At 53.0% G+C, this 22192-nt stretch overlaps 1 protein-coding gene across 3 annotated transcripts; it reads left to right on the top strand.

The window, feature by feature from the left end:
* Positions 1 to 236: 236 nt before the first annotated feature.
* SMG9 (SMG9 nonsense mediated mRNA decay factor) lies at positions 237 to 22188 on the top strand. Of its 3 annotated transcripts, none has more exons than XM_075329217.1 (14): positions 237 to 343; positions 2169 to 2322; positions 2498 to 2572; positions 2731 to 2971; positions 3053 to 3150; positions 5740 to 5852; positions 15629 to 15740; positions 15815 to 15910; positions 16104 to 16189; positions 16355 to 16461; positions 16588 to 16695; positions 16972 to 17097; positions 19842 to 19980; positions 20061 to 22188. In XM_075329217.1, exons 2-14 carry the CDS (start codon positions 2176 to 2178, stop codon positions 20137 to 20139), a joined length of 1527 nt encoding a protein of 508 aa, XP_075185332.1. In that variant the 5' UTR covers positions 237 to 343; positions 2169 to 2175; the 3' UTR covers positions 20140 to 22188. The 3 variants fall into 3 exon arrangements, with proteins under 3 accessions (XP_075185332.1, XP_075185331.1, XP_075185334.1); XM_075329216.1 differs by lacking the exon at positions 237 to 343 and adding an exon at positions 367 to 441; XM_075329219.1 differs by lacking the exon at positions 237 to 343 and adding an exon at positions 454 to 516.
* The last annotated feature ends 4 nt before the right edge of the window (positions 22189 to 22192 follow it).

Raw genomic sequence — 22192 nt, forward strand, 5'->3', positions numbered from 1 at the left:
TTCTCTGGCACGTGACTGACATCAGCCTAAGAGGATTTCCTATTTTCAGGAATATTTTTATGTTTTCAAACATTTTATTATTCATTTTCAGTTTTGTCTGTTATTTTTTACGATTTTGAAGAGAATTTATTAGGAAAATAAATTCGGGTATAGGGTGCAGTTTTTACTTTTGGCCACCAGATGTCAGCACAGGGAGTCTCTCTGGTGTCAGGCTCCGCGGCTCTGTTGCCATGGTGACTCTGATAGGAACCTTTCTATCCCGGAACCTTCTGCGCGTCCTATGTTTCCTGGTTGGGCATTTGGTTGGATTACATACTGATGAGTAGACGACAAGAGAGAGCTGGTGAGTGACAACGGAGGACTCGAGGGCGTGGAGACTTACCGAGTGTTCATGGGAGAGGACATTTGTAGGGTGCCGGAAGTGCAGGACTCTTGTTCCAGGTGAAAGGTTGTTATGGGGTGCCCTGAAAACTGAAGAGCTCCCCTAATACTAAGATGCTGAACAGAACTCTCTCAGTAAGATGCTGCCAGCCAGGGCTCCCCCAGTACGAAGGCACCGGCCAGGGCTCCCCCAGTACGAAGGCACCGGCCAGGGCTCCCCCAGTACGAAGGCACCGGCCAGGGCTCCCCCAGTACGAAGGCACCGGCCAGGGCTCCCCCAGTACGAAGGCACCGGCCAGGGCTCCCCCAGTACGAAGGCACCGGCCAGGGCTCCCCCGGTACGAAGGCACCGGCCAGGGCTCCCCCGGTACGAAGGCACCGGCCAGGGCTCCCCCGGTACGAAGGCACCGGCCAGGGCTCCCCCGGTACGAAGGCACCGGCCAGGGCTCCCCCGGTACGAAGGCACCGGCCAGGGCTCCCCCGGTACGAAGGCACCGGCCAGGGCTCCCCCGGTACGAAGGCACCGGCCAGGGCTCCCCCGGTACGAAGGCACCGGCCAGGGCTCCCCCGGTACGAAGGCACCGGCCAGGGCTCCCCCGGTACGAAGGCACCGGCCAGGGCTCCCCCGGTACGAAGGCACCGGCCAGGGCTCCCCCGGTACGAAGGCACCGGCCAGGGCTCCCCCGGTACGAAGGCACCGGCCAGGGCTCCCCCGGTACGAAGGCACCGGCCAGGGCTCCCCCGGTACGAAGGCACCGGCCAGGGCTCCCCCGGTACGAAGGCACCGGCCAGGGCTCCCCCGGTACGAAGGCACCGGCCAGGGCTCCCACCAGAACACTGACCAGGGCTCCCCCCCAATACGACGGCACCGGCCAGGGCTCCCCCGGTACGAAGGCACCGGCCAGGGCTCCCACCAGAACACTGACCAGGGCTCCCCCCCAATACGACGGCACCGGCCAGGGCTCCCGCCAGTACACCGGCCAGGGCTCCCCCCAATACGACGGCACCGGCCAGGGCTCCCCCCAATACAACTGCACTGGCCAGGGCTCCAGCCAGTACACCGGCCAGGGCTCCCCCCAATACGACGGCACCGGCCAGGGCTCCCGCCAATACGACGGCACCGGCCAGGGCTCCCGCCAATACGACGGCACCGGCCAGGGCTCCCGCCAGTACACCGGCCAGGGCGACCCCCAATACGATGGCACCGGCCAGGTCTCCCCTCAGTACGATGGCACCGGCCAGGGCTCCCGCCAGTACGACAGTGACGGCCAGTTCTCTTGCCCCCCAGTACGAGAGCGCCGGCCAGTTCTCTTCCCTCCAGTACGACGGCGCCAGCCAGGGCTCCTGCCGGTATGACGGTGCCGGCCAGGGCTCCTGCCAGTATGACGGTGCCGGCCAGGGCTCCTGCCAGTATGACGGTGCCGGCCAGGGCTCCCCCCAAAACAACGGCGCCAGCCATGGGCTCCCCCCAGTACCACAGCGGCAGCTACGGTTTTCCCTGCTGCAACAGAACATCGAGCCAATAACAATGTCCTCGTGCAGCACTCGCCTTAAAGGTTCCTCATTATCTCCAAGATCTCTTCTTGCTTTCAATGAATAACTGCAACAGACAATTTTAGAAAGAGTGAGAAATTAGAAAGGTGGTGAATTTCTTTTGAAGGAAAATTCTGGGGACGGAAGAGTCTGGCCCCGTCTCCCTTCTTCGGCCCCCGTCTCCCTTCTTCGGCCCCCGTCTCCCTCCTTCGCCCCGCTTACTTCTCTGTAGTGACTTGTGTTTGGTTTTGCAGCAGAATCATGTCTGACTCCGGCCACAGCCAGCCCGGTATGTACATCCCTGGACGCAATAGGAGACGTCGCTGGGAGCAGGGCCCTCCGGGGAACCTCAACCTGTCTGAGCCGGGACGGGACCCCCTGATGAGAGACCGGGACCAGGACAAATGGGTGAGAGCCGGAGTCACACCGACCCCTGCTGGCTGCATCATGCATTACACTACAGTGCACGGCTGCCACACAGCTTTCTGGGGATCCTGACAGGCAGCCCTGCAAAATAATACTGAGACTCGCCCTTCATTCTATTTCTCTGTGTATTAATCTGAAATACTTTTCCTATTTTCAGGATGGAAATGAAGACAGCTCCGTCTACACCATACAGAAGACGCCCATCATCCTGGCCAAGCCCACCGCCGAGCGAGTAAGTGGATGGAGCCGCAAACACAAAGGGCGTCCGCTTGGTGCATTTTCACATTGCTTTGTGCTGTCCCTCTGTTATTCCTCCGGTCACCCTTCCCGTGGGTGTTAATAGGGGCACACAGATGTCGTGTTCTTTGTATCGTTGTTCTGTTCTTTCAGCCGAAGACCTCATCGTCGACGGCGGCGGCGCCCGCTCTGGAGAAGCCCATTGTACTTATGAAGGCCAGAGAGGAGGGAAAGCCGGCGACGCCGCCAGCAGAGGGCACAAGCCTGCCGCCCGCCACCGCCGCCACCACTGCGAAGGTGGAGAAAGAAGGGCAGCGCCCCACACAGCCCGTGTATCAGATCCAGAACAGGGGCATGGCGGCTGCCGCGGCCACTGCCAGCGGGAACGTGGACCGTAAGTGATGGGTCGTATAGTTCTCCATCTCGGTCCCTGTGCAGCCACATGACATGGTCCTCTTCTCTCCCGTCCTCACAGCCGTGGTCGGGCAGGCGAAGCTTCTCCCCCCGCAGAAGATGAAGCACAGCATCAAGCTGGTGGACGAGTACATGAACTGGTGCGACAGCGCCATTGAGGTGACCTTTTCTTCTTGTCTTTTTTTGATACTGTTGGTTTTGTACCAGTTTTTTTTTTTTTTTCCATGGTCAGGACTATAATGATAGTGATGTCAATCTCTTGCTCCGGTGGCCGGGATCAGAGGTCGCTCTGATCCCATCCATTACACCCTTTAACCCCTTCACGACCATGGACGGATCTATCCGTCATGGATTGTGTGCCGTTAAGCCCCGCCCCCTTCCGCGGGCAGGCGGCGGCGATCGGCGCACATATCAGCTGTTTTCAACAGCTGACATGTGTGCCTGAATGTTACTAGTGGAATCGCTTCCACCCGTAACATTAACCCCTTACATCTCGTTGCCAGACTTTGTATATACGCGCGGTGAAGATTTTCACTTACCGCCGCCCCCACCGGAAGTCACGTGAGTGATCACGTGACTTTCGGTGGTTGCCATGGTAGCACAGGGTCATGGGATGACGCCTGCAGCTATGACGTTTCACTTTCGTTTTCACCCGGCCCGGAGGCCAGTGAAGCAGGAAGTGACCGTATCTCCTGTTTATAGCTGTGATCAGCAGATAGTGCAGAGCGATCGGATTGCTGATTGCTATAGCCCCCTAGGGGGACTAGTAAAATATAAAAAAAAAGTTTTAAAAAATTAAAAAAAAAAAACAAAACAAAACCTAAAAGTTCAAATCATCCCCCTTTCACCCCATTGAAAATTAAAGGGTTAAAAAAAATAATATATACACATATCTGGTATCGCCGCGTTCAGAAATGCCCGATCTATCAAAATATAAAATCAATTAATCTGATTGGTAAACGGCGTAGCGGCAAAAAAAATTCCAAACGCCAAAATTACGTTTTTTGGTCGCCGCAAATTTTACGCAAAATGCAATAACAGGCGATCAAAGCGTAGCATCTGCGCAAAAATGGTACCATTAGAAACGTCAGCTCAAGATGCAAAAAATAAGCCGTCACTGAGCCATCGATCCCGAAAAATGAGAACACTACGGATTTCGGAAAATGGCGCAAAACGTACGCCTCTTTTATTGGACAAGCGTGTGAATTTTTTTTAACCCCTTAGATACAAGTAAACCTATACATGTTTGGTGTCTACAAACTCGCACCGACCTGAGGCATCACATAGATACATCGGTTTTACCATATAGTGAACACGGTGAATAAAACATCCCAAAAACTATTGTGCCATCACACTTTTTTTGCAGTTTTTCCACTCTTGGAATTTTTTTGCTGTTTTCCATTACACTATATGGTAAAACTTATGGTTTCATTTAAAGGTACAGCTCGTCCCGCAAAAAACAAGCCCTCATATGGCAAGATTGACGGAAAAATAAAAAAGTTACGGCTCTCGGAAGAAGGGAAGCAAAAAACAAAAACGGAAAGTGCCCGGGGGCTGAAGGGGTTAAAGGGAACCTGTCACCAGTTTTTTCACTATTAAACTAAAAGTCTCCCTTTCTGCGGCTCCTGGGCTGCGTTCTATGAAGGTGCACCTTGGCCCTGATTCTTTTTCCAGAACCCGAATATAACTTTATAAAAGCTGACCACCACGTATGCTAATTACCTGATCTAGTCGGGTGGGTGTCCTCTTTTTTTTCTGCTCCTGTCCCCCCTCCTGCCGCTGATCGCCGTCCTCCTTTCTTGATTGACGTGAGGATGCCTCCGTCATCATCCTCGTTGCTCTTTCAAATCTCGCGCAGGCGCAGTTTGCTCTGCCATATCGCGGGCAGAACATAAAGCATAGCTGCCCGCGCGCCGGTGAGCTAAGTGCGCAGGCGCGAGATTATGGGCAGGTACGAGGATGATGCTGGTGAGGTCATGCACAACGCCGACCATAATCTCTCGCCTGCGCATTTAGTTCACCGGCGTGCGCGCGGGCAGCTATGCTTTATGTTCTGCCCGCGATATGGCAGAGCGAACTGCCCCTGCGCGAGCGGACATGACTACACAGGCGCAAGATTATGGGCGGGTACGAGGATGATGCTGGTGAGGTCATGCACAACGCTGGCCATAATCTCACGCCTGCGCATTTAGCTCACCGGGGTGTGCGCGCGAGGGCAGCTATATTTTGTGTTCTGCCCGCGATATGGCAGAGCGATCTGCACCTGCGCGAGCGGATATGACTGCACAGGCGCGAGATTTGAAAGGGCAAGGAGGATGATGACGGAGGCATCATCCAGTCAATCAAGAAAGGAGGACGGCGATCAGCGGCAGGACGGGGGACAGGAGCAGAAAATGAGTCCGGCCATTTGAGCCACACAGGTAATTAGCATACGTGGCGGTCAGCTTTTATAAAGTTATATTCGGGGCCTGGAAGCGGGGTCAGGGCCAAGGTGCACCCTCATAGACCGCAGCCCAGGAGCTGCAGAAGGGGAGACTTTTAGTTTAATAGTGAAAAATCTGGTGACTGGTTCCCTTTAAGTGTCTCCATCACAGCCAGACACGCGGTCACGCTGAGCCGGCATCTTCATCTGCCCCTCTGCTGAGAATCACATTGGGGTCAGAAGATATTTTTCGGTTTCGCCCCCTCGTAGCTGGCTGCACCTCACTCTATATTCACGCTGTGTATGTTATATACCATTTCTTGCAGTTCTTGCTGGATCAGACGGACGTCCTGGTTGTCGGGATCCTCGGATCACAGGGCACCGGCAAGTCCACCATGATGTCCCTCCTGTCGGCCAACTCTCCAGATGACGACCAGAGGTGAGGAGCCCAGTATGGCAACAAAACAGAAGTGATCCAGTACCACCGCATATCACCTTGCAGTAACGCACGTGCTCATGGAGGGCTGTAAATTACCGTGTCCTAGGTGGGGGTGCTCATCCAGAGAAACAAAATCCAAGTATAGATGAACTGAAGAAAGGAATGAAGGACCGCACTCCGTCCACTGTGCAGGATTAGAATTTATTTAAACGTGCAGGGTAAAAAGCCGGGGACGCACTGTGAGCTGGCTCCCAAGCAACGGACGACGGCCGTTTCGCCTAATCAGGCTTCCACGGGTCCACGGGTTGGACCCGTGGAAGCCTGATTAGGCGAAACGGCCGTCGTCCGTTGCTTGGGAGCCAGCTCACAGTGCGTCCCCGACTTTTTACCCTGCACGTTTAAATAAATTCTAATCCTGCACAGTGGACGGAGTGCGGTCCTTCATTCCTTTCTTCTGAGGAGCCCAGTATGCCGAGCGTCCTCCGTAGACTGCCAGATACAGGATACCTGGAGCAGAAGAAATGTCCAGATCAGCGCAGGGAACATCTCCAGTTGTTGATCAGGCAGCCATCTTTCCCTCTTTCTTTCTTTCCCTCTTTCTTTCTTTCCCTCTTTCTTTCTTTCCCTCTTTCTTTCTTTCCCTCTTTCTTTCTTTCCCTCTTTCTTTCTTTCTTTCTTTCCTTCTTTCCTTCTCTTTCTTTCTTTCATTTTTTTTTTCCAAGAGCCATAACTTTTTTATTTTTTTGTCTACATAGACTTAAGACGGCTTGTTTTTTTTTGCAAGACAAGCAGTATTTCTTTATCGTTCCTATGGGAGACCCAAACCATGGGTGTATAGCTACTGCCCCCGGAGGACACACAAAGTTACTACACTCAAAACGTGTAGCTCCTCCCTCCTAGCATATACACCCCCTGCTAGCCAGTCCTAGCCAGTTTCATGCTTTGTGTCTGGAGGATCAACACACACACATGCATCCTTTTTTGATTTTTCATTTTTTCTAAAGATTTGGAAGAAAAGCGGGTCCACTGGACTCCCGGCATGTCCCTTCTCCCCCCCCTGGCTGCGGTGCTGTTAAGGTTGACTTCAGGGCAGGAGCCCTTCATGCCGCGCTCCTTCACCATCCCTTAGGGGCTCTGGCTTGAAGTTAGAGCCAACACGGTTCTCACTGCCTTGCAGGAGAACCGGCCTCCATCCGCAGCCCTTTTGCAGGACCCTGCTGGACGGAGCACTGACCCCCCACCCCACAGGGACTGGGCCCTGCGTCTCAAAGCTAAGTATAGAGACGTTATTTAGAGGGTCCTTCTGCAATGTGGGGCACTTTTATTGTGGGGGACAGTGATTTACTTTGATAATGCTGCTTTTTACTGTGTTTCCGGCCGGTTCCACGGTTTTTACTGAGAACCGCGCCGATGATGCCTGATTGTCGGCCGCATGCATAACTCTAGGCCCCGGCTTCAGCCGCGGCCTAGTTTCGTTTCGTTCCCCTGCATGTCAGTCATGCAGGGGGACACTGCAGCGCCGCCCGCCGGCCGCTCTGCACAGGGGAGGACACTCCTTTTTGAGGAGATGATTCCCTCCCCTGTACATCTCCTTAGCCCTCCGATTCCCGCTCCTGGGTTAACCCCCGCCCCCCCCCCCTCACTCTGGCGCCATTTTCTCAGCGTTCTTAGAACACTGGTCGGCGCTGGCTGCTCTGCAGTGCAGAGGGAGTGAATATCTGGCTGGGGGTCCAGGCTTGGAATCCGGAGGGCACTCATATAGCGGCCTGATAAGTCACAACCTCTGGTTGTGCACTTTTATTCACTCTCAGGGCGTTCTGAAGGAGTTAATTCTTTATCATAGAACCTCCTCCTCAACAGCATGTCTCACTCTAGCAGCAAAGCTCCAAGGCTGTACACTACATGCTCTGCATGTAAGCTCATATTGCCTGAACCGGCACAGACCCACACTGTAATGGTTCTTATGTGGTGGTGCCTCAGCCGGGATTCTCCCCAGGCTGAACCCCTGTCTTGGGTATTCTAGACATTCTAGACAGAGCCCCCACCTCTGCAGCATGTCTCACAGAGCGAGGCTGCAGGCTGTTTTTATTATCCACTGCGGGTAGTCTCGTACGGCTGTACCGAGCTCATAACCACTGTGGCCCCTCAGCTTGGAGGCTCATTAATGGTCCCTCCAGTTGCTCCGGTTTCGGTGGCTGACCCCTGAGGGAATCCTATTTCCAGGGGTCGGCTGTCCCGGCATCTGCTGAGCATGCAGCCCCCTTCTCAGGGCGTTTTCTGCTTCAGCTCGCTCAGCAAAGCTCACAAAGGACTCTCCTTCTGGGCTCAGACCCCGTCCTCCTGACAGGGAGACGCAGGGTCCCCTGTCCTCCCCGTCCCGCAGCTCCGATTACGAGCTGACTCACTGGACGAGGAGGATGTCTCTACCAGGGGCTCGGACGCTACTTTATGTACATTGATCCGTCCGTAGGTGACGCAGATGCGAATGATTGGATTGCGTCCATTATCCTTGTACTGGACCTCCATCCGCCTGTATCAGGGGAGTATTCCCCGCTGGCAGAAAGGCATCAGTATACCTTTAACGGGACGAGGAGTGTGTTCCTTAACCACTCCAGTTTTCAGCCCGCTGCGTCCAAGCCCACAGCAGCAGACCCCACAGCGGGGTTCTGCTGCCTGTCTCCCCCTCCCATCAGAGGTGGTCAAGGAGTGTACTCATTCGCCAGGGGTGGCCACTCCGGTGTCTAGACTTTCAGCCCGGATAGTTGTATCAGTGGCTGACGGCACCTCTAAGGATCCCACGGTACATTAATTTTGTACTGGACCTCAATCCGCCGGAGTTACCTTATCTAGGTGAACACAACGTGTGTTCCTTAACCACTCCAGTTTTCAGGCCCCTGTGACCAGCCCAGGGTCCGCTCTGACAGTCGCTTCCCATGAAGCGTGATTCTGAGGACTGTGTTTCCCCTGTCCACCAATGGTGGTCAAGAAGTGGGCTCATTCACCTCAGGTGGCTCAGCCCGGACCGTTATGTCAGTGACTGATGGCTCCTCACTTAAGGTTTTGCGGTCCGCCCGGTTGTCCTTTTGGCCAAGTCGGTATGGGGGCGGCAGGAGCTTCGTTCTCCTCAGCTTTACAGCAGTGCGGTTTTTTTGTACCTTCTCTGCTTCTCTGGAGGAGATGCATTCCCTCACAGGGACTCCATGCCCAAAACGGTTGCCTGAACTTCCAGACTTCAGTCTTTTCATCCTATGCCAGGTCTGCCATGCTGGACACCGCACGGCGGTGGTCTTGGCTGCTTTCCTCGCTATCCGCAGGCTCCTGTGGCTTCGGAGGGTCCAGTTTCCTCGGAACCAACTGGATGAAATTAAGGAAGCTCTTGGCGGGGAGTGTTCTTCCTTGCCACAAACCCAAACCAGGGAACCTGTCCAGGGCAGGAATCAGTTGAGGTTTCGGTGGTTTCCGTTCCTCCGTCTGATCGTCCTCTAGCTCGGCCTAGGTTCATAGAACCAAATGGCTCGAGGCTGCGTCTTCAGAAGACCGCAGGAGATGCTGCCACTGAGTCAGCTTCCTCCGAGCTATCTAGCCACGCCAACAACCTCCTTGGTCGGTGGCAGGCTCTCTCCACTGGCGACGTGGGTTCTAACACGTCTCCGTTCAGTGGGGGCGGGATTATATCTCCCATGGCCACAGGATGGAATTCTGTCCACCCGCCAAACAGATTTTTTTCTGTCAACTCCTCCCGGCTCCAAGGCCGCCGTCTTCTCACAGGCCGTGGCATTTCTTGCAGGCCAATGGAGTAATTGTACCGGTTCCCGACTAGGAACGGTTCTGAGATTTTTGCTTAAATCTATTCCTAGTCCCCGAAGAGGGTGGTGCCTTCCGACCTGGATCTTTAGCTTTTCAAGCATGGTCAGGTGTGGCGTTTTCTCATGGAGTCTCGGTTTTGTTCCGTGTGTTTTTCACCGGATCAATTAAGAACCCAAGGAGATTCCCTAGCAGCCATCGGCATCAGAGATGCCTATCTGCAGGAGTCAATCGCAGTTTCACACCAGCGTTGACTACGTTTTGACAATCGGAGTGGTCCAATTCGTGGCTCTTCCCTTGGGGTTAGCCACGGCCCCTCGAGTATTCTCATTGGGGCAGCTGTGATTAGGGTCCTGCACCCCTAGGGATTGGCAGTGATCTTTTGCCCTGGACGGCCTTCTTGTCGGGGCTTCATCCAGTGCAGACTCTTAGCAGAGTGCTTCGCTCACTCTCGCCACTCTAACCTTTTCGGGTGGCTTGTCTTTCTGTCCAAGTCCACTCTGACTTCGAACCAGAGGTTCTCAGGGACGCAAGTCGAGACTCTGTCGGCACTTGTGAAGCTGCTCTTAGTCGATCAGTAGTCCCTCCGCTGGCGGTCGACGTCGTTCTATCAGACACCATATACAGGTGCTGGTCAGACGGTGGCGTCACTGGAAGCGATTCCTTGCCCAGTTTCTCCTGCGTCCTCTGAGACTGGATGTTTTCCGCTGTACAAGCGAACTCCCTCCTCCCACGGGGTGGTGGCTTCGCCACTGACCAGGGGCTCGTTTCAGTGGTGGCTTCGGCCACTCTGTCTCAGGGGCGCTCCTTATCCTGGCCCCGTCCCGGGTGATCCTCACCAGGATGCTAGCCTATCTGCCTTGGGAGCAGTATATCTCCACCGTGGAGCGCAGGGCGCTTGGACTCTGTCCGAATCAGCCCTCTGGATCAATGTGCTGGAAATCAGAGCTGTATTTCTAGCTCTCTAAGCCTTCACCATCTGTTGGCGGCTAGGCACATTCGAGTCCAGTTGGACAACGTGACAGCTTTTTCCTACATCAGCTTCCAGGGCGGGCCACTCAGCCGCCTGGCAATCTTGGCGGCTCAACATTCTTCAGTGGACAAGGGACTCCTAGTCCACCGTATCCGCAGCCCACATCCTAGATGTGAAAACTGCGAGGCAGACTATTTCAGCTGTCCAACCGTGGTCCACAATCCTCAGGTTTTGCGGTAGACACACTGGTTCATGTTTGATCCCAGCTTCGTCTCTTTACGTATTTCACCCTCTACCTCTTGTCCAGAGTCCTGCGCAAGATCAGTAAAGGGGGCCGTCGGGTCATTCTCATACTCCAGACTGACCCAGGCAGGCTTGGTACTCTGACCTGCTCCTTCTGTCCGTTGGGTTGCCATGGCATCTTCCGGACCGTTCAGACCTTTTCTCAAAAGGTCCGTTTTTCCGTCAGAATTCTGGATTCTCAGATTGACGGCGTAGCTCTTGAGTCCTGGATCTTGGCGACTTCTGATATCCTTCCTGTAGTCATCTCCGCTATGACTCGAGCTCCAAAGTGTCCTTTGACCTTTTTGGCCTTGCCGACCCTCCTGTCCCTTCCACAGTCCGGTCTACAGCTAGGATTATCCCTCATTAAGGGACAGGTCTCGGCTCTGTTAGTATGTGCCAGCGGCGTATCGTCCGGCTGGCTCCGGTGCGCTCCTTTAAGGGTGCAACTCACATCATTCCGCCTTTCCGGCGGCCTATGGAGCCCTGGGACCTTAATCCGGTCCTCCCGGTTCCCGTAAACCCCCCCTTTGCGCCTCTTGGGGAGGTTTCTTTGTTTCATCTTTCACAGAAAATAGTCTTTCTAGTGGCTATAATTTCCCGCCAGAGAGTTCTGGCTGCACTCTCTCGGAGTCACCCCCTTTTTTGGTCTTTTGCATCAAGACAAGGTGGTCTTCATCCGACTCCGGATTTTTTTCCCTAAGGCGGTTACTGCTTCCACCTTATCCGGGGCAATTTTCCTGCCTTCCTTTTGTCCGGCTCCTGTTCATCGCTTTGAGGAAGCGTTGCATATCCTGGATCTGGTGCGGGCGCTCCGGATCTATGTGTCTTGCACCGCCGTTATTAGGCAGTGCACCTCTCTCTGGTGCTGACTGCTAGTCAGCGTAGCGGTCTCTCGGCATCTAAGCCGACCCTGGTTCGTTGGCTTAGGTCGGCCATTTCCGAGACCTACAAGTGTACCCAAGTGCCTTCCCCGCCGGGGATCAGAGCACATTTGATCAGATCTGTCGGCGCCTTTTTGGGCTTTCAGGCACCAGGTTACGGCTCAGTAGGTCTGTCAGACTGTAGCTCGAATTAGTCTGCATACTTTTTCGAAGCACTACCCAAGGCATGCTCATGCTTTGGCAGACGCGGGCTTGGGCAGACGCATTTGTCCGGCGTCTGTCGCCCATTTGTGAAGTTAGGTTTGCCTGCTTCTCAGTTGTCTGTTTATTCCCACCCATGGACTGCTTTTGAACGTCCCATGGTTTGGGTCTCCCATAGGAACGATAAAGAAAAGGAGAATTTTGTTACTTACCGTAAATTCTTTTTCTTATAGTTCCGTCATGGGAGACCCAGCTCCCTCCCTGTTTCCTGTTGGCAGTTTCTTGTTCCGTGTGTCTTCACCGGCTGTTGTTGTTGTAGACAGAGGTTCCGGTTCTTCCGGATTTTACTCTGTCTCTTCTTGTGGGTGGATGTCCTCCTTCAGCTTTTGCACTAAACTGGCTAGGACTGGCTAGCAGGGGGTGTATATGCTAGGAGGGAGGAGCTACACGTTTTGAGTGTAGTAACTTTGTGTGTCCTCCAGGGGCAGTAGCTATACACCCATGGTTTGGGTCTCCCATGACGGAACTATAAGAAAAAGAATTTACGGTAAGTAACAAAATTCTCCTTTTTTTTAAAAAGAAACCATTCATATTATCATCATGTGACGCGGTGGAAAGCAGGAAAAAATTACAAGTGCATCGTAACATCAAAAAAAAAGCCGTTTCACAATTGTTTTTAATTGTATTGTTTTTTATTTGCCATGTGCACTATATGGTAAAACTGACTTGTCCGTATGATTCTCCAGATCAGTGCGGTTACGCAGATCTCAAACATACTTTTCTTTATTTAAGTGGTTAAAAAAAAAAAAATTGGGAAATTTGTTAAAATTTTCTTTTGCTGCCATCGCCATCTTTTGAGACCCGTAACATTTTCAATTTGTGGGGGCTTTTTTTTTTTTTTTTTTTTCTTTTTTGCACCCTGAGCCAAACTTTTTTTTTTTTTTGTAATATTCCTGTTATGATTCAGGGACGGAGGAGGATCAAAAAATGCAGAATCCGAAATGGTACCAGAGTGGCTGGAACCTTAACGGACTGCAGACCTAATCCTGGCACACAACTAGAAGTAACCATGGGACGAGCCTACGATGACCTAGACGACGCGACAAAGCCGGAGAACTAAATAATCTCACAGAAATATCAGGAAGCTAATCTGCCTCGGAGCAGTCCCCAAAGATAGATAGATAGCCCCCCCACATGTAAAGACTACGGTGATATAGAAAAACACAATACAGAGCCAGAAAGACAGATTCAGCAAAGGTGAGGCCCAAACTATCTTTATAGAAAAGGATAGGAAAATGCAACTGTCTGCAGCCGTAAAAACCCTAATATATACCAGCACTTCTGATATGGAAAAATCCTGAGGTCACACAACCTCTCCCCCGCTATACCAGCACTCAGATGTTACTGGGATCCAAAAACACTAATACAGATGAGGGACTAAATTAATACCAAGCATGACAAAACACAATACATAGCAGAACATGGAGCTAGGTATACAGACACTCCCAGGAGGGAATGATCCCATTCCACCATGAACTCCACACAGGCAATATAGGAATCATGCATTAGCATCAAAGCAGAAAAAAAACCCAACAAGAAAGTGGAAAACAAACAGCTGAGGTACAAAGACCACTTATCTGAGAGGAGTTCTGGAAGTGAGTGGAGCTGGTTACATAATGTCCTTAAGGCCAGAATCACACTTGCTAGTGCCTCGCATGTAACTCGTGCGAGTCTCTCATTGAATCACCTGGCATGGCCGCACACTATGCATACAGGAGCATCTGAGCTGCATAGAGATACATGCAACTGACCCGCTCCTGTCAGGGCAGTGTGCAGCCACTACCATGAGACACTCGCGTGACTTGCACGCGAGGCACTAGCAAGTGTGATTCTGGCCTAAACACACAGAAGACATTGACCACCGGCAAGTAACAAGAGAAAGCTACTAAGTTATATAGCCCAATCTGACACTGATTGCCAGTCCTCTGCAGGTGTGTGGCTTTCATTCCACACATCAACTGCATCGCCAGCACTGACCACAAGAGGGAGCTCCAAACTGGAAAACGTATTCACAACATATGCCCTTGGGATAGATACAATGTTCTGATCATTTCTATTTGCATTTTGGCAAAAAAAAAACCAAAACATAATATTGGCGTTTTTTGATTTTTTTTTTTTCATTACAGCGTTTACTGATCGGATTACTTTATTTTATATTTTGATAGATCCAACTTTTATGAATTCAGCGACTTCAAATATGTGGAGGTTTTTTTTTTTTTCATTTATTTTTATATTTCCATATTTTAAAATATTTCTTGAACTTTTTTCATTGTATTTATTTAGTCCCCTTGGTGACTAGAAACCGCGAGCGTGTGATGCTTGTACTATCATGCTTGTGCTATACATAACAAAAATATACCTCATAGCAGCCGGCCGCTCCCCTCTTTCTGACGCGATCGCCGTCACATGAGGCGGGGGCGCACGTGCGGGATATGGGTGACTCTTCCCTGTTCCCGTGCGTGCGCCCCATGCCTGACGGCACTCCTGTCGGCAATGGAGGCGGCGCTGGTTCTCGCAGCGTGTCACGGAAGCAGGTGGCACTCCCGGAAGTCATCTTTGCAGGCGGGCCTTGAACACTCTCCCAATCGCCTTCCCTCCCTGATGAAGCTGTATCCACAAGGGTATTTATATAATGGCGAAACGTGCGTTGGATGGTTAGGGGGCTTATCTTCATGGGGATCCCCTTACTGGGACTTGTAGTACTTTGCATATAGCATCTTTTTGCTTCCAGTGACCTGTTTACTGCTTTGTGTCATGTTTGCACTGTATAGGCTATATTACTAGCAATCCTGGGATATATCCACTACAGCCTATTTTGGCTTCTTGGATAACTGCAATTTATGGCAAGATGCAACAATTTAGGTCCCTTTTGTTGATTCAAGTGTTACACATGATGTATTAATGCATGATATACTGTATTGTATATGAGACAGTCATTACTAGTTCAGGTTACTTATATTGTACATCTATGTAGTTGTATTCCTGTCCCACTTTAAGGCTACTTTCCCCTTTGTCGTCTATGGTGTTTTTAATAGTGTCTTACAATGGCCATTTTTTCCTTTTGTGTGTCTCGTGTGTTTGTACATGAATACATATTATTATATTTTGCACATTTTATTACTCTGGATTCTCCTGTTTTGGATTGTGCTATACATAGTAGTTCAGGAGCACTGCTATGTATAGCAAAAATCAAAGTCTCCCATCAATGCAGGCTAAACACTGGCTTTCAGAGGAGGATCGGGATGATAGTCATGGGGGTCATGAGCAGACCCCTGGCTGTCATGGCAACCCATTGTCGCTCTGTGACCATGTGATGGGCACACCAATCACGAATGGGCAGGAGGAATCATGCGCCCCCCCCTCCCAAGTCAGACATTGAACAGCCGCAGGTGGAGCGGCAGATGATGGCTGATTAATTGAGCCATCATCTGTCGTACCACAAGCCCACGTCAAAGGCAGAGACCTGACATATGACGTACCAGTTTGTCATATATCAATAATAGGTTAATACTGACAATCTCAATTTAACCCCTTCCCGTCTGCTTAACTCCTATCCCTCTCGTGGACTCCAGGTCGTACGTCTTCAGGATGCAAAGTCAAGAGGTGCGAGAGCGAGCCGGGAACCAGACCAGCGGCATCGACTTCTTCATCAGCCAGGAGAGGATCATCTTCCTGGACACGCAGGTAAGAGAGATGGACGGAGCGGCGACGAGGAGGGCTCAGAAATGAGAAGGATAATGGAGATATTTATTTTGCAGCCGATGCTGAGCCCGGCCATACTGGACCACCTGATCAATAACGACCGGAAGCTTCCCCCGGAGTACAATCTCCCGCACACGTATGTGGAGATGCAGGTGAGCGCAGCGGACACACGGCATAGAATGACTACACAAGTGCTCATCTACGCAACCACCACGCGCCATCTGGTGGCCATAAGCTAGAAGTACAAGTCTACAAAAACATTTTTTTTTTCCCCCAGTTATTGAGCATTTAAAAAACACTTTAAAAAACGCTGTGTGGTAAACTTTATTTTTTCTTTCCTTTCAGTCTTTACAGATTGCCGCCTTCCTGTTCACGGTGTGTCACGTAGTGATCGTCGTCCAGGAATGGTTCACCGACTTTAACTTATACCGGTAAGAATTTAAAGGGGTGCACTAATTAATAACACTAATTTAAGGGGTGTTTAGTCCATTGCCCGGTGTGTGTGGTTGATGGAACCTTAAGGGGTTAAAACCTGTTAGACATATGCACAGCACTACTCTATTCTAGATCTTGTTATTTCAGTTTTTTTTTTTTAGGTTTTTGCAGACGGCCGAGATGCTAAAACCGTCCACCCCGTCCCCCAGCCACGAGTCGAGCGGATCGTCCGGAGGAGATGACGGCATTGAGTATTACCCGCACATAGGTAACGCGTCATAGCTGGTGATGTCATCAACGTTTATCTGCTTAACTACCCGAGACCGCCCAGGTATTATTATCCCGTTACCTGATCTATTTAAACCTTCTTTGGTGCATTTTGTTTTCCTTTTAGTATTTCTACAAAATAAAGCCAAAAGGGAAGATTTCTGTCCCCGAACCTTGAAGCAGATGAACCTGGTGGTTGACAAGCTGATGCTTCACTCGCGGCTGCGCTACAAAGGTAACGGACGCCATAGGCTGATACCAGAGACACTAGACGTCATCCTGGACCCCAGTGCTGAGGCCGAGCAATGAGATAATGGATAAAATATCTATTGCTCTACCCTCCAGGTCCAACTCGTGGAGAAACCACAGTCAGATCTCCTCTGTAGAGTCAACTATGGGCAATGAATCCCCCGCAGTCCAGGACAATGGGGGGTAGACGGGGCGCACGGGCCATGTCTTCAATAAGGTGTGTGACTGTCGCCCTTGTTGTAATCGCTCTGTTCTCTTTAAGGCACCGTCTCCATGTTGGACTGCAACATTTTCCCTGGATTATCCTATGATTTCCTGGAATCGGAGGTGAATTTATTTTTAATACCATCCATGGAGAATGATACTGATGAGACCGTCCCCAGAGCAGGTATATCGCCATCCTGTCACATCTGTTGTGCTGTCACTCCCTCTTTCACACCATCTTCCCTTTCTCATACCGTTAATCTCTTGCCCCCTCGTTTTCTCTCAAGAGCTCCCCCTCTCTTTACCTCATTTGCCCTTCCCTCTATGGTGCGTGCCTGCCCTTCCCTCTATGGTGCGTGCGTGCCTGCCCTTCCCTCTATGGTGCGTGCCTGCCCTTCCCTCTATGGTGCGTGCCTGGCCTTCCCTCTATGGTGCGTGCCTGGCCTTCCCTCTATGGTGCGTGCCTGCCCTTCCCTCTATGGTGCGTGCCTGGCCTTCCCTCTATGGTGCGTGCCTGCCCTTCCCTCTATGGTGCGTGCCTGCCCTTCCCTCCCTCTATGGTGCGTGCGTGCCTGGCCTTCCCTCTATGGTGCGTGCGTGCCTGGCCTTCCCTCTATGGTGCGTGCCTGGCCTTCCCTCTATGGTGCGTGCCTGGCCTTCCCTCTATGGTGCGTGCCTGGCCTTCCTTCTATGGTGCGTGCCTGGCCTTCCCTCTATGGTGCGTGCCTGGCCTTCCCTCTATGGTGCGTGCCTGGCCTTCCCTCTCTGGTGCGTGCCTGCCCTTCCCTCTATGGTGCGTGCCTGCCCTTCCCTCTCTGGTGCGTGCCTGCCCTTCCCTCTCTGGTGCGTGCCTGCCCTTCCCTCTCTGGTGCGTGCCTGCCCTTCCCTCTCTGGTGCGTGCCTGCCCTTCCCTCTCTGGTGCGTGCCTGCCCTTCCCTCTCTGGTGCGTGCCTGCCCTTCCCTCTATGGTGCGTGCCTGCCCTTCCCTCTATGGTGCGTGCCTGCCCTTCCCTCTATGGTGCGTGCCTGCCCTTCCCTCTATGGTGCGTGCCTGCCCTTCCCTCTATGGTGCGTGCCTGCCCTTCCCTCTATGGTGCGTGCCTGCCCTTCCCTCTATGGTGCGTGCCTGCCCTTCCCTCTATGGTGAGTGCTCACGCCTTCTCTCTGTGATGAGTGATCGCGCCTTCCCCTTTCTCGTGAGCCTTTGCCCCTCTCGCCTTTCCCTCTCTCGTGAGCCCTCGCGCCTTCCTCTCTCTCGTGAGCCCTCTCGCCTTCCCCTCTCTCTCGTGAGCCCTCGTCCCTTCCCCTCTCTCTCGTGAGCCCTCGCGCCTTCCCCTCTCTCTCGTGAGCCCTCGCCCCTTCCCCTCTCTCTCGTGAGCCCTCTCGCCTTCCCCTCTCTCTCGTGAGCCCTCGCCCCTTCCCCTCTCTCTCGTGAGCCCTCGCCCCTTCCCCTCTCTCTCGTGAGCCCTCGCCCCTTCCCCTCTCTCTCGTGAGCCCTCGCGCCTTCCCCTCTCTCTCGTGAGCCCTCTCGCCTTCCCCTCTCTCTCGTGAGCCCTCTCGCCTTCCCCTCTCTCTCGTGAGCCCTCTCGCCTTCCCCTCTCTCTCGTGAGCCCTCGCGCCTTCCCCTCTCTCGTGAGCCCTCGCGCTTTCCCCTCTCTCTCGTGAGCCCTCGCGCCTTCCCCTCTCTCGTGAGCCCTCGCGCTTTCCCCTCTCTCTCGTGAGCCCTCTCGCCTTCCCCTCTCTCTCGTGAGCCCTCGCGCCTTCCCCTCTCTCTCGTGAGCCCTCTCGCCTTCCCCTCTCTCTCGTGAGGCCTCTCGCCTTCCCCTCTCTCTCGTGAGGCCTCTCGCCTTCCCCTCTCTCTCGTGAGCCCTCGCCCCTTCCCCTCTCTCTCGTGAGCCCTCGCCCCTTCCCCTCTCTCTCGTGAGCCCTCTCGCCTTCCCCTCTCTCTCGTGAGCCCTCTCGCCTTCCCCTCTCTCTCGTGAGTCCTCTCGCCTTCCCCTCTCTCTCGTGAGTCCTCTCGCCTTCCCCTCTCTCTCGTGAGCCCTCTCGCCTTCCCCTCTCTCTCGTGAGCCCTCTCGCCTTCCCCTCTCTCTCGTGAGCCCTCTCGCCTTCCCCTCTCTCTCGTGAGCCCTCGCCCCTTCCCCTCTCTCTCGTGAGCCCTCGCGCCTTCCCCTCTCTCTCGTGAGCCCTCGCGCCTTCCCCTCTCTCTCGTGAGCCCTCGCGCCTTCCCCTCTCTCTCGTGAGCCCTCTCGCCTTCCCCTCTCTCTCGTGAGCCCTCTCGCCTTCCCCTCTCTCTCGTGAGCCCTCGCGCCTTCCCCTCTCTCTCGTGAGCCCTCGCCCCTTCCCCTCTCTCTCGTGAGCCCTCTCGCCTTCCCCTCTCTCTCGTGAGCCCTCGCGCCTTCCCCTCTCTCTCGTGAGCGCTTGCGCCTTCCCCTCTCTTTCGTGAGCCCTCGCGCCTTCCCCTCTCTCTCGTGAGCCCTTGCGCCTTCCCCTCTCTCTCGTGAGCCCTTGCGCCTTCCCCTCTCTCTCGTGAGCCCTCTCGCCTTCCCCTCTCTCTCGTGAGCCCTCGCCCCTTCCCCTCTCTCTCGTGAGCCCTCGCGCCTTCCCCTCGCTCTCGTGAGCCCTCGCCCCTTCCCCTCTCTCTCGTGAGCCCTCGCCCCTTCCCCTCTCTCTCGTGAGCCCTCGCGCCTTCCCCTCTCTCTCGTGAGCCCTCGCGCCTTCCCCTCTCTCTCGTGAGCCCTCGCCCCTTCCCCTCTCTCTCGTGAGCCCTCGCGCCTTCCCCTCTCTCTCGTGAGCCCTCGCGCCTTCCCCTTTCTTTTGCTCCCCCTTGCTCCCTTTCTTTCTCACACACCGATCAGGTCCTGGTTTAGTCCCGTTTTTGTGTATATACTATAGCTTTATGTATATTTTGTTTTCTTTTTAAACCAGGGTCAGGGGGTAGTCCTGCGCTCCTCCCGGGTTACAAGGGGCACCCCAGCTTCCACACCATGATCGGTAAACTTCGCAGCCAGATGATGTCCATGTCACGACCGCAGCTGTCACATACGATCTTGACCGAAAAAAACTGGTAAGGCCGTCGCTGGGCAGCAGGTAGCGTCCCCCACAGGCCGTAGAAGGAGATGTAACTTTTGTATTACAATATTTTAGGTTCCACTACGCGGCTCGTATCTGGGATGGAGTGAAGAAGTCATCGGCACTCTCTGAGTACAGCAGATTGCTGGGCTAAGAGGGGCTCGCGGACCCTTGGTGGGTGCGGACGTCATGTGCTCTGCTCGGGGAGCAGGACATAAGGCCAGAAGTCTGAACGTGAGGAGTCCGGGGTAAGCAAGCGCCTAATTCCTACCGACACGGCTCGGGAGACTCCCTAGTTATGGTTGTCGTACCGGTCTGTACGAGGCAGATGACGGTGTTGCCTATCATAGAGGAGTGCTGGGATGTGACGACATGAACTGATCATGACCGTATCAATACCTTCCTCAGCCGGCAGGGGGCACTTATCCCAGCAATAATGGAGGATGCAACAACCTGACCACGTGGTGTATACAACTTACATATACGGATTTTTTTTTTTTTATTGCAACTCCATCAAAACCTGCGTGCCGGTCCCTGCTCCTCCGATCCTTGTGGATTTTACCGTAAGATATTATATAAAACGAACCATGAAAATCTGATATAACTGATGTGTATCGTTTGTAACTATTCACTGGGGGCCCATGAGAGACACTTCATACACAGGGGTCTTCCTCATATACAGGAACCCACCATCAAGGAAAGGGTTACTCCCCAGGGAAATGCTGGGTACGTAAATATTCGGCAGATTCCGGGGTCTGGCAGGGGGAGAGTGCAGATGTGTTAAGGGGCAACCCAAATGTCATGTTCGGGGCTTGTAGACGCTGTCATGTCTTCTAAAGTCACAGCCGGAGCTGCAATCACAGTTCTGTTCTGATGTTTCTTGATAGCTATTGTGAAACTACAACCCCCAGCATGCCCCCATATAGCATGCTGGGAGTTGGAGTGTCACAGCAGCCGCAGAGCCCCATGTTGGAGGAGATCGGTTATTCAGGATCAGTAGATCTTATGCTCTGGTTACAGCTAAAGCTGCATCTACAGTTTGGATTTAGTAAGCAGATAGTCTGTGTAAAGCATCACCTATGCTGCCCTGATGCAGACTTACGTGATATATACCCCAGCTGCATTCACAATCTGTCCTTCCCTCTCTGGCGAGTGCTGGCGCCTTCCCCTCTCTGGCGAGTGCTGGCGCCTTCCCCTCTCTGGCGAGTGCTGGCGCCTTCCCCTCTCTGGCGAGTGCTGGCGCCTTCCCCTCTCTGGCGAGTGCTGGCGCCTTCCCCTCTCTGGCGAGTGCTGGCGCCTTCCCCTCTCTGGCGAGTGCTGGCGCCTTCCCCTCTCTGGCGAGTGCTGGCGCCTTCCCCTCTCTGGCGAGTGCTGGCGCCTTCTCTGTTACTCCAGCTGGACTCGCCTACACCTCCACTACCTTCAGTTGATTATCGATATACTATGCCCCAATCCTGGGTGACAGGTCTCGCCCCAAAAACTGCACCCACATTTCTGCTATTTTTGTCACCTCTAAGCCTGCTGGTTCCTCACAATCTGCTGGGTCACTCACAGTGAAGTCCTAAGAAGAAGTGTGAATACAGCTCTGGATGTGACCGGGGAACAAGTCTGATGTATCCCGTGCCACGAGGTCTGATACTTAGTCCCTTAAATAAAATATATAAAATGATCAGTATCCTTTTACAGAGTTACTTCCCTAAAAAAGCTAATCCAGGTATTTGCTGATCCTTGGAGGTCTGGCGAGTGAGACCTCCTGGAATCAATGGTTTTTGGCTCTGTAACCTTGAAAACAGGGATCCATAGCCCCATTCTGTGTATAGCGGAGGCGTACATGCCCAGCTCTGCTCCATTTCTTGTCTATTAAACTGACCCAGTGATAGGAAACAAACGGTCGTTATTATTAATGGAACATACTTGGACTGCCACGGGGATCAGTATTGGGCCCTCTTCTTTTTAACATATTTATTAATGACCTTGTAGGGGGCATTGAGAATATAATTTTCAATATCTGCAGACTGTTCTCAGCAGTCCCATAAGTTTAGTTATACGAAACCTCTGAAATCTGGAGGACCGCTTTAAAGGACCTTTCCACCAGAACTGTTGTTAGCGAGGGGCCGGGCACAGGAATCTGGTGTTAGCAGATAGTATGGAGCTGCATTATGTCTGTGCTATTTTTTTCTGCCAATAAATAATGTAATGAAAAAAAC

This window comes from Anomaloglossus baeobatrachus, chromosome 11 (genome assembly GCF_048569485.1).
Source record: "Anomaloglossus baeobatrachus isolate aAnoBae1 chromosome 11, aAnoBae1.hap1, whole genome shotgun sequence".
NCBI lineage: Eukaryota > Metazoa > Chordata > Amphibia > Anura > Aromobatidae > Anomaloglossus > Anomaloglossus baeobatrachus.

What these genes read in the sequence shown, in the direction of transcription:
- SMG9 (XM_075329216.1), top strand. Translation starts at nt 392, where the DNA reads ATGGGAGAGGACATTTGTAGGGTGCCGGAAGTGCAGGACTCTTGTTCC. An exon ending in GTGCAGGACTCTTGTTCCAG is followed by an intron (nt 442 to 2,168) that starts GTGAAAGGTTGT and finishes TTGGTTTTGCAG; the next exon opens with CAGAATCATGTCTGACTCCG. An exon ending in TCATCTTCCTGGACACGCAG is followed by an intron (nt 15,741 to 15,814) that starts GTAAGAGAGATG and finishes TTTATTTTGCAG; the next exon opens with CCGATGCTGAGCCCGGCCAT.